The following is a 10955-nucleotide window of genomic DNA, read 5'->3' on the forward strand; positions in this document are numbered from 1 at the left end:
GGGTCACTCAGTAACTCTCCTTGAGTTAGGGGGGGGGGGGGTATATTTTAGTTTTTTATCCATGTAATCAGTTAAAAAGTGTTTTTTTCGGTCACTCAGTAACTCACCGTGAGTCGGGGAGCCTATTTCAATCTTTTACTCTACCATTTTGCTGATGGTTTTAATCTTTTTTACCTTTGTTTTTAACGCTCCAGTTGTAAGTAGAAGCACAATTGTAGCGCACCACTGTGAATGATTTGCTTTTCGATGTGTCTGTGTGTATGAGGTATGTCTGTGTGTGTGCTTTATATGTACCCGTTTACGAGTGTTCTTCTCTGTTATTCCTTTGTGTTTCTGGAGAGCTAAAATTGTGTTGGACTCTTCACTCCTTTACCGCCCAATAAGACGTAGACGGCCAGTCATCGAGGTACGTCAGCCGATCCGAGCCTACTACGCGGAAGATCCAATCAATTGCCATCATTTTACGTTCGGCTGTTGAGCATAAAAGTGTGAACAACAAGAGAGTTTCGGTGTTCAGAAAAATAGTTAGGAAGAGTTGAGGAAAGTAAGTAGAAGTTAAACAGAAGCAAGTAAATATTAACGGTGCAAAATATTAATACAAACGCTTACGATTGTTTTTGCGTCGTTGGTTTGTGGAAGCTTGATCAATGTTTTGCTAAAGATTATCTCTCTCTCTGGCCTATGACTCATGACGCCGTTAATGTTTCCCTCTATATTCTTGATCTTTTAGCTTCTAACTTACAACGAGATCTAACTACATTGTTTTCGGTGGAGACAGAGAAATAAACTCGGCAAGGTTGGTTGTGTACACGGGTACGAAATGGAGAAGTACCTGTCTGCCGCGGTAGGCTGCTTGCTGTTGTTGATGGGTAAGTAAAACAAAATTCGTTTAGCCTGCAATTTTTTAGTAGTTAGCATTGTAGCGCGACTTCGCGAACCTTTTCTGACTCATATGGCTTCTGTGCTCAATAGCGGGCCATTCGACGATCTATCAGTGCAAACGCGAACGCGATTAAATTGGTTTGTTGTGTTGAAATTCCGTAGCAGAATATTAGCGAGATAGTTTGCGTGTATGTGAAACATGATGACTGGGAGCGAAGCCTTTTCCTTTGTTCATGACTGATAAAGCGAGTTGTTGTTGAAAATGCGCATTCATGGCATCGATGTATGCGTTGCGCTCGGGAGTGAGTAAGTCCAAGGCTCAATGTTACTGATAATGCTTTTTGATAATGCATAAATGTTCGTACACCGAGATCTTGTTGCAAGGATTTTTTCAACGCAATGGAACAAAAGCATGATCATGAAAGCAAAAGAATACATGGGACGATTGAGGTTGATAACACATGAACCGATTTTATAATCGGAATTGTAGGATATGAAGCACATTATATATTCGGTAGAACATTAAGTATATTACATTTCTAATATGTTGTTAATCTCTTTTCGCTCACCGGAACATGGCGATCATCAACCAACCATCACGTGTTGCAGGCCTCGCATTCGTACAAGGCTCACCAATCAAGCAGGCGACTGAAGCCGGTACCAAGCATATGCTGGGCGCCAAAGAGTGTACCTGGGGACCGACCTACTGGTGTGCTAATCTAAGGCAAGTTATAGCATTACACGCGCTTTCTCATTCGTTAGCATTTAAATGTCCTACAAGCGTCCTTTACCGGGTGGACATTCACCTTCAATATTGTTGATCACATCGATATTATTATTTGTGTATGGCGAATCTGCAAGCTTAACTTTGTTCGTTATGCAGAATGCGGTTTACATATTGGCTTACCTGTGGGTAGCACAAATGGAATGGAAGCACATAACTGGCGCTTCTGATCCAGTCGTCATGTCTAGATCCAATTTATGCTCAACGTACCATTTTAAATATTTGCCCTTCCCCGCATTGCAAGGCTAAGGGATTTGTACATTGCATAATCACAACCTGGATGTTCTTATTGAGTGGCCATGGCGTCTGCTCGTCTCTACGTGAAGTGACGAAGGTGCGGAGTGAAATGTTGCCACAAGGTCGCAGCTTAGAGTAATGTGCTGTAGCTAGTTAAAGCCTTGAGCGGTTGCGTCAGTAGATTACTAAATGTTATTAAATGGGCTTACTTATATTTGGCATTACTGTGTCAGCGAGCTTCTCGCAATGCCTTATTGATTTAAAAAATAATAATGAATATCTATTTATCATAAATTGATCGAGGCTACATTTCTTCACGTTACAAAAAGGCTAAAAACCCTTTAGCGTAACATGGTCTGCCATGCGGCGAACATTATGCATATCATTGATGATTCTATAATTGTGTTGAGATGCTTTCATGGATCATACCCAAATGGTTGCGTTATTGCATCTGTTCCTGACTACAATTATTCTTTCCTGGACTGGCATTTGCTGATTTAGTTTGATGATGTACAATTACCACCATCCATGTTGCACCACCATATTTGCAAATTTACTTAAAGTTACAGTGGTTTTTTTTTAGCATGATACCAGCAATGGTCGTATTTGTTGTGGTATTCGATAAAAAGAAAACATTTTGAATAGCATTCTTTCATTTTTCTGTCCATCAGCAACGCGAAATCGTGCGGTGCCGTTTCTCACTGCATTCAATCGGTGTGGGAGACACATCGGTATCCAGTGGATAACGATGAGATCTGCAACATTTGTTTGGATATGGTGCGTCAAGCGCGCGACCAGCTCGAAAGCAACGAAACACAGTCTGACCTGAAGGCTGTTTTCGAAGGTTCGTGCAACTTGATACCGATAAAAGTGGTGAAGAAGGAGTGTCGAAAAATGGCAGACGACTTTGTTCCGGAACTAGTAGAGGCGCTTGCCTCGCAGATGAACCCAAACGTAGTATGCAGTGTGGCTGGACTGTGCAATAATGCGGCCATCGATAAGATGCTTGCTGAAATGCCTGCTACCAAATCACCGCAATCCAGCGAAATGAGCGAGCAAGCTGACCAGCAATTCGGTTGCCAGCAATGTAACGACATTTCCACAACGATTGTGCAGCGATTCCACGCATCAGATAGGGATAACGTGCTGGAAGGGTTTCTACGCTTCTGCGGTCAGATGTCATCGTACTCTGATGCTTGTTCAAGCATCGTAATAACGTACTTCAGTGAGCTCTACGAACACCTCAACACGCACTTGACGCCTGATGCGATCTGTCATCTTAGTGGCGTTTGTGCTGCTAACTTCCACCAACATGACGATGCGGATTCGATTGAGGTACGCCCGCTTAGTGGCGTTGGAGTTCTTCGGGTGTCGTCGAAATGCACTACCAACGACTGTAGCAATGGCGACGATGTACCGTGCAAGTTGTGCGAGCAATTGGTCGATCATTTGCGTGACGTACTGATTGCGAATACAACCGAGCTGGAGTTCAAGCAGGTACTAGAAGGACTGTGCAAGCAGACTAAATCATTTGCCGAAGAATGCACGAGCCTTGTGGACCAGTACTACGCCGAGATCTACGAAACCTTGGTGCGCAACTTAAACAGCAACGATGCCTGCTTCATGATTGGCGTTTGCCCCAAGAATACTCCATCCGATGGTCCATTGATGCCTTTGTTGCCTGTCGTAGTCGCAGTTCAGCACGAGTCTGATTCTTCCGCTGTTCGTCGTCCGATACTAGGCAGCAACGAGCCGATTCTGTCAGCTATGGAAATTCAACAAGCTCAACTACCGATTGATCGTATCATGGGTGCCCCAAGCGTCCTGCAGCTCACGGATAATGGCAAGTTTTGTACACTCTGCGAGTACTTCATGCACTTTGTACAAGAAGCGCTGAGTGAACCGGCGAACGAGGATGAGATCAAGCATGTTGTCGGCACGACCTGCGACCGCCTGCCTTCGTCCATTCGCGGCGAGTGTCACAACTTTGTCGATCTGTATGGTGACGCTGTAATTGCGCTACTGATCCAATCGATGGACCCGCGCCAGATCTGCCCAACGCTGAAATTCTGCCCGGCTCAAGCCAGTCCCGATGCAGAGGTGTTTGCTCCGGCACAGGTAGAGGTGTCGGTTGATGTACAGGCTGGTAACGGCAAGCCAACTTGCCCGCTCTGTCTTTTCGCTGTTAGCCAGCTGGAAGAATCGGTAAAAACCGATCGTTCGAAGCACAACATCGAGTCCGCGTTGGCTCGGCTCTGCATGCACCTCTCACCGAAGCTGCGCCTGGAGTGCACCGACTTTGTGGACACTTATACCGCAGAACTGGTCGAAATGTTGGCTTCCGACTTTACACCCCAAGAAATATGCGTGTTTTTGAAGCTTTGCGTCGACAAGCGCCCTGATCTGAGCCTTTTGAGTTTGGAGCTTGAATATGAGCAACGGCCGCGAAAGGTGCTCATCGGTGGCAGCCCGGCCATCTCCGGCGACATCGAAACGAATGAAATTCCCGATAACACCGTCAACGGACAGCCAATGGAGGACGAATCTGCTACAATCGGCTCGACGCAGTGCCTGGTATGCCAGGAGATGGTGAAACAAGTCGAGAAACGCGTCAAGAACAAGAAGAACAGAGCGGAGATCGAAAATGCCCTCGATCATGTTTGCGAGCGCATGAAAGAGTATCGCGATAGATGCGAGCAGTACGTCCAGAAGCATGCCGATCAGATAATCGACCTTGTACTGAAGCAACTGTCACCAAAAGAGATCTGTCACGTTCTCGGGTTTTGCATCACGAAAGCATCAATCGAAGAGCGTAAGTTTATCATGTTGATAAGCAATAAGTAGGGGTTAGTAGTAACTCTAACCTACCGCTAATATTGCTCATCGTCCCTTCCTTTTTATTGCATCGTTTAACAGAGGTTGACGAGGCGTTGCTAGATTACGTCATTGAGCCAGCTATTGTAGAACCACCGAAGCAGGTCCTCACGACACCGTTGGTGGTTCGTGGCGATGGAAGTGTGTACGGTTCGGAGCCACCACAATGTGCGCTTTGTGAGTTCGTTATGGTTAAGCTGGAATCGGAACTGGCGGACAAGAACACACGCGAAACCATCGAGCGCGCGGTGCGCAACGTCTGCAGCAAACTACCGGCCACGATCGACAAACAGTGCAGTAAGTTCATCGATCAGTACGGCGAAGTGATCATCAAGTTCCTGGACACCCTGCCACCACATCAAATGTGCACAAAGCTGGAGCTATGTGAACCGCAGGAAAAGCACCAGGTTGCTTTGCTAGAGCAGTCGAAGAGTAAGTATGGTCGTTTATGGCGGTATGATGTGTTCATACGAATACGAATATGCATTTATTCAAATATCCGTTTTTTTTCGTGTTCGGCTAACGATTAATATGCATTGCAGAAGAAATTGTCGAATGTGCAGTTTGTCAGGGTGCAGTCAAGGGACTCGATGAGCTGTTAAGTGAGATTCCCGTCGAGCAGGAGGTCAGTAAGTACGCAAGCCGTATTTGCAACGAGTTAGCTGCCAAACATTACGCCCAGTGCGAACGTCTGCTCTCGGTCTACGGTATCAGCATGATAAAGCAGCTTAAGCACTCGATCGAGCGGGAACAGGTTTGTGTCAACATCGATATGTGCAGCAAAATGTTGCCAACAATGAATGAAGAATCGATGCCAGAGTTTGCATCGGAAGAAGGAAATGATGATGACAATCACGAGTTAGTGACGGGCGAGTCGGATTCAGACGACGCAGTCTCGGAGAATGTACCGAAACAGCATGCCATTCTGCTTGGCCAGAACCAGTGCAGCTGGGGGCCCTCTTATTGGTGTAAGGATGAACAGACTGCCAAAGAGTGCAAGGTGAGTGAAATCTTCCCTTATCCTCTTGACAATGAGAGAGTGACAAATATCTAACATATTATAATTTTCTTTTTTAGTCCACCGATTATTGCATGAAGCGTAAGCTGGGCTTTTGGCAGCAGTGAATACTAGAGGGAGCTTACGTGTAGCAGATGTAACACATCCAATCTTGCTCGAGAGTAGGTCCATTGTTGTCAGGCATTCTCCAGATGAATTCATGAGCAAACAATAGAAAAGATGAAATAGAAATATCGATGTGAAGGTTCTCCAAAACAGAAAAACAAAAAAAAACAAATTGTAGCTAAATGACACCAAGAAGTGCTATTTTTTAGTATATAATATAAAAAAAACCAATGATGCGCGTTGTTTTGTAATCTAACCGTTTCAGGAGAACAAAAACAGTGAGCGTTTGAAAGGACCTTTCGAGGAGCGAGCAAGAAGCAAAACGTATCGTATATGTAATGAAAGAAACCGGAGGATTTCTTGTAATCTCTCTGTGAAGAATTTAGGCTGTTTACAGCTTTTTATAGCTAGTGAAGTGAACAACACTAAGGACCGAAGATAAATACTGGGCGTTGTGATTAACCGCTTGACGGACCGTTTCGTCGATTGCTTCCGCTATATATATAAAAAAAAATTGGATAGCTCCCGGTTACCTTAATTAAGCTTGATTGAATTCTCTGATCTTTACTGATATTTGTAGAAAAAAAAAAAACAACTGATTGAATTCCCAACATTATTTGCTAATAAAACTGGAAAATGATATCAACGATGTGATGTGAAAAGAATTCGAACATGAAAACACTGAAAGATTACCCAAAAAGGTAGACAAGAGATCCATTTCACCTTTGATAGTTTTTGGAGAAAAAGCGAACATCTACGTTGGCGTTGCATCGGGTGCCTTGAATTGCGTTGATCATGAGTTCAGCGCAGACCATTGTGGTGCTGCACGAGAGCCTCGTTGCCGGCCGGCATCTGTGGTATAGCTAAGATTAAACATTGTTTTACAAACAGCAAGGCGTTCCTTTTATTCATCTGTTTATTTGCGGATATCAAGTATGCATTGCTTATAGAATAGCTGCTGCCCTGTAGATCCTGCTGTTGTTTGGTACAGGTTGTTGCTGGAGCGCTTGTTGCCGGGGTTTGATAGTTTATTTCTGCTTTTCAATCCATGCCGCCCGATGCTTCGAGCTTAAGACAGGCAAGAAAGCGGACCCTGACTGATGCTCACGTTCGATCTTGGCAGTGGCTATGGAAAAAAAAAAACGGGTGGTTCCCTCTGTGTGGTCGCTGCCCGTGTACCGATTGCCGACGGTATTAGCAACATCCTTTCATCAATTTTCTGTTTTCGCTTCGTTTTCTTCCCATTGTTGTAGACCACAAACAACCCGCCGTCTAACGTTGCTTGCCTCTTTGCTTCCTACGTACGCTGGGCATGGAGCGTGGATCCAATCAGAAACGGCGGACATCCCGTCGGACATGGATGTGTGCTCGAATGAATCCAGGAGCAAGGGGAAGAACATGCCGGTGGGAAGATTCGGGCACGCACGCCAGGGGGCGCGCAGCTATATTGAGGTCTTTCTGTAGCCGCTATCCTGATGCTCGATTACCATCGCATCTGTTTGCACCACGGACCTGGCGGGCGGGGTTAGGAGTGTGCTGTTAGATGCCCGTTGCGTTGCCCTTCTTTGTTGGTGTCGTTTATTCCCGGTTTTGTTTTTTTTTAATGCTGCATTTACGACTCCACCGATCAGCAGTAGTTAGTGGCATGCCAGCAGTGGACGTGTTATCGTCCGTTAAAAAAAAAAAGTTAGATAAAAAGAAATGCAGAGAGAGAGAGAGAGAGCAAGGCACGAACGAAGCGAGGAGGGAAGGGGGGGGGGGGGCGGCGTGTAGTATTTGGTGCCAGCAGTTGGTCAGTAATCTTGGTTCTCCCAGCGGGCATCGTACGATCCATCATCCTCGTCGTGCCCGGTCGTGCCAGCGGGGGCAGCCCAGCTGCGTGCGCTGGCCTCGGCTAGGGCCGCAAAGTGCGCAGCCTTGGCGTGCTGGACCTCGGGCGTCTCCACCGGTACACCATTGTGGATGACGGGGATGTGCTGCGGATAGTAGGAGTGGGAGTGGGAGGGTGCGTACGTATTATGTCCCTTGGCTTTAGCGACCGCGGCAAAGTGGACCGCCTTCGCGTGTTGGACCTCGGGCGTCTCCACCGGTACACCGTTCTTGATCACCGGTACATGCAGCGGACCATGGTAAGCGTGACCGTGGGCCGCGGTTTGCGCGTAAACGGCAACCGGTGCGATGGTGTGGCCGCCGGCACGGGCTTTGGCGTGCGCAGCAGCATGGGCGGCCTTAGCGTGCGCGACTTCGGGCGTGTCGGCGATGGCACCACCGGTACCACCGTAGTGAAGGGCCTTAGCGTGGGCGGCCGCGTGCTCGGCTTTGGCGTGTTGCACCTCGGGCGTCTCTACCGGCACACCGTTGTGGATGTGGACTGGGGCGTGGGCGTACGCCCAGGATGAGTAGAGGGAGCGCTTGTGGAGCCGTGCCTTCGCCTCCAGATGGGCGGCAAAATGGGCCGCCTTCGCCGCCTGCACCTCGGGCGTCTCGAGCGGGGCACCATCGTGGCCGAGCACGACCGGGGCGTGCGCGTAACCGTAACCGTAACCGTAGTGGGCCTGCGAGACGTCCGCTGCACCGACCGAACCACCACCCTTCGGCAGGTTCGTGCCCGACGCCCGGAAACCGTGGATCGGATCGGCCGTGTAGTGTACCTTCTGGAGGTGGCCGTTTGCGTCGACGTACGAGTAGTGACCGTGCGTTACACCGTGCGCATCCTTCTGCTCGTACTTTTGCGAGTTCGGGTCGGTGTAACCGTACGCGTAGCCACCGTGACCGTTGTGCGACTGGAACTGCGATGACAGTGGCCCGCCAAGGTACGATGCCGACGCCACGGACAGCAACAGTGCAGCCGATCCGATCACCTGCAATCGGAACAATATGAGGGACAAGAGAAAGAGAGAGAGAGAGAGAGAGAGAGAGAAAGAGAGCACAAAAGCAGAGCAACGATTAACAAAGGGAAGGTGAACACTTTTTCAGAGAAAACAAAACACCCGCCCCGTCTCGTCCTCGCAGCCACGCACACACCCACTGGAGTGCTGAATTGATAGCACTAACTCTTTAGCCAGCAGTAGCTAGGCTAGGCTTAGCTTCCACAGACGGATACGGATGCTACTTACGAAGAGCTTCATGTTGGCTTCCAAGTTAAACGCCACACCAACACACCCCGATACAGTCACCAGCTAGGCTAGGCAGCTTCTAGCACTCGTCCACGGGCCCACAAAACACTCTAGCACTAGATTGATTTGTTGAACGGGAGTTGCTTGTTGTAATGCTGGAGCAGCAGCAGGGGAACCACTTCTTTGTTTTTTTTGTTTGTTTGTGTTTGCTGTTGTAAAGAACGCCCGAGTACTGAAACCTCCTGAGAGCCGGAAGATGCGTTGGACTCTAGGACTGTTTGCAGACTGTGGTTCGGTCAGTGTGCCCGGTGTGGTTTTATACTCGTCGGGAATGTCGACGGCACCCAAATGCATCGCTACATCGGTATTGCCGAACCGGCCAGCACGCCACGCCACGCCACGCCACGCCACGTTCCGCCTCCTCGGTCTCCGCCGTGTCGCTGCCAGACCGATCGAGCCAGTCGAGGGCGGTCGAAACGCACGTTGGGTTTCTCCTAGTCACCCCCTCCGCTGCGACGTTTGTGCATTTCTTTTTTTTTTTTGTTTTGTTTTTTGGGGTCTCCCTTCGGCCCCGAGTCCGTTGATTTGCCATAATCACCACGCCACTCGGAAGAAAGGGGTAAAAGCCAGGGGGAAAGAGAAAGGGAAGATCCCAAACACCGGGGAAGGACCCCGGTAGGTAGGTAGGAGTGCAAAAATTATCTCCCCGTTTGTGCTGTAGAGTAAGGTGGGGCAAAAGTGCGACCTTAGTGGATTTTGATTTTTATTAAAGAAACGAATTAAGTTACAATTGAAAAAAAAAACATTGATTTATCCAACAACTATTTACCTCTCTACTCTAAAAGTATCAGCTCAATCAAGTGACAATTTAATGGTTAAAATTCATAATTCCCAGGCAACCTTCGAATCGCACTTTTGCAAAAGTGCGATCCTTTAAAATGCAGCAGTTATTCACGAATTCATGTGTGCAGTTTCAGTATTTTTCAATCTTTGCTCTTTCCTTAGTTCTTTGTGATTCATTGAACTATTTTTTTACGTTTAGTTGGTCTGTTTCACCGCTTTTCTGCTTGCTCTTTAGACATCTCTTTAGATTTTAGATCTAATATTTCCTTGAATGGCGCATTGATAATAACTTCAGATCGCTGGTGTCATTCCTGGCTTTGCTGTGGCTCCTCTCATTTCGGCAGAGCTTAATTGTTGCAAAGGATACAAGATCCGACTGCTCCATGGACATCTGTACGGTTGCAGTTGAAGTGCTCTGAGCACATTTGCTCAAGAAATTCCAGGACATTTCGAAGAGAAATTAAGAGCGGTTTATGCTTCTCTCTGCAGTCAGCATGTTAATTGGAAGCATAAAAAGATGTCCAATAGGCAATTGAAGATGTTGAATTTGGAGGAGCAGTAGATTTAGTTATCGAATGAATGTGGCATATGCGAATCAATATTCAATGGCTGGTTATCAGTTTTTGAAGTTTTCGTTTTACAGGTGTCTGATTATTTGATATTTTCACGAGTTCTGTCAATGAAAACAATGAATCAATAAAAAAAACAAATGTTTGATTTTTCTGATTCGCACTTTTGCCCCACTCGTGGCTCGCACTTTTGCCCCACTATGGATTTTAGGGCTTTACACCAAATAACTAAAGATTGGGAAAACGTATAAAAGTGTGTAACACTCCATTTGATAGACATTGGTAATAGCTACAAAAAGCACACTAAAACTTTTACGAAAACTATTACTTTGTTTACCAAAACGCGTTTACCGCGCGTTAGAATATTACAATATTTAAACGAAAAACAAACTTTACCACATTTCTCTGAGCACTCGCATTCTGCAAAGCAGTGTTTACGTGTGAAAGTGAGTTATTTAATGCTTTACTAATCCATGTATAAGTTGTAAATTTTACGGCGCTCTGTGCTTAAAAAACCTCAAATCGCA

At 46.8% G+C, this 10955-nt stretch overlaps 2 protein-coding genes across 2 annotated transcripts; one reads left to right on the forward strand and one right to left on the reverse strand.

Moving 5' to 3' along the window:
- Positions 1-384: 384 nt before the first annotated feature.
- Positions 385-6549, forward strand: LOC126570092 (uncharacterized). The gene is made up of 7 exons (XM_050227610.1): positions 385-544; positions 731-869; positions 1492-1606; positions 2575-4715; positions 4820-5209; positions 5320-5777; positions 5855-6549. The coding sequence occupies exons 2-7, from the start codon at positions 821-823 to the stop codon at positions 5900-5902; spliced, it is 3201 nt and encodes a 1066-aa protein (XP_050083567.1). The 5' UTR covers positions 385-544; positions 731-820; the 3' UTR covers positions 5903-6549.
- Positions 6550-7641: 1092 nt separating this feature from the next.
- LOC126570100 (pupal cuticle protein) lies at positions 7642-9272 on the reverse strand. The gene is made up of 2 exons (XM_050227623.1): positions 9017-9272; positions 7642-8761 (listed from the first exon to the last, which is right to left on the reverse strand). The coding sequence occupies exons 1-2, from the start codon at positions 9026-9028 to the stop codon at positions 7694-7696; spliced, it is 1080 nt and encodes a 359-aa protein (XP_050083580.1). The 5' UTR covers positions 9029-9272; the 3' UTR covers positions 7642-7693.
- Between the last annotated feature and the right edge of the window lie 1683 nt (positions 9273-10955).

This window comes from Anopheles aquasalis, chromosome X (assembly GCF_943734665.1).
Source record: "Anopheles aquasalis chromosome X, idAnoAquaMG_Q_19, whole genome shotgun sequence".
NCBI classification, from domain to species: Eukaryota; Metazoa; Arthropoda; class Insecta; order Diptera; family Culicidae; genus Anopheles; species Anopheles aquasalis.

Bases quoted from the DNA above. Each gene is read 5' to 3' on its own strand.
- LOC126570092 (XM_050227610.1), top strand. From the start codon at position 821: ATGGAGAAGTACCTGTCTGCCGCGGTAGGCTGCTTGCTGTTGTTGATG. The intron at 1,607-2,574 runs GCAAGTTATAGC...TCTGTCCATCAG, and splicing joins TACTGGTGTGCTAATCTAAG to CAACGCGAAATCGTGCGGTG. The intron at 4,716-4,819 runs GTAAGTTTATCA...ATCGTTTAACAG, and splicing joins GAAAGCATCAATCGAAGAGC to AGGTTGACGAGGCGTTGCTA.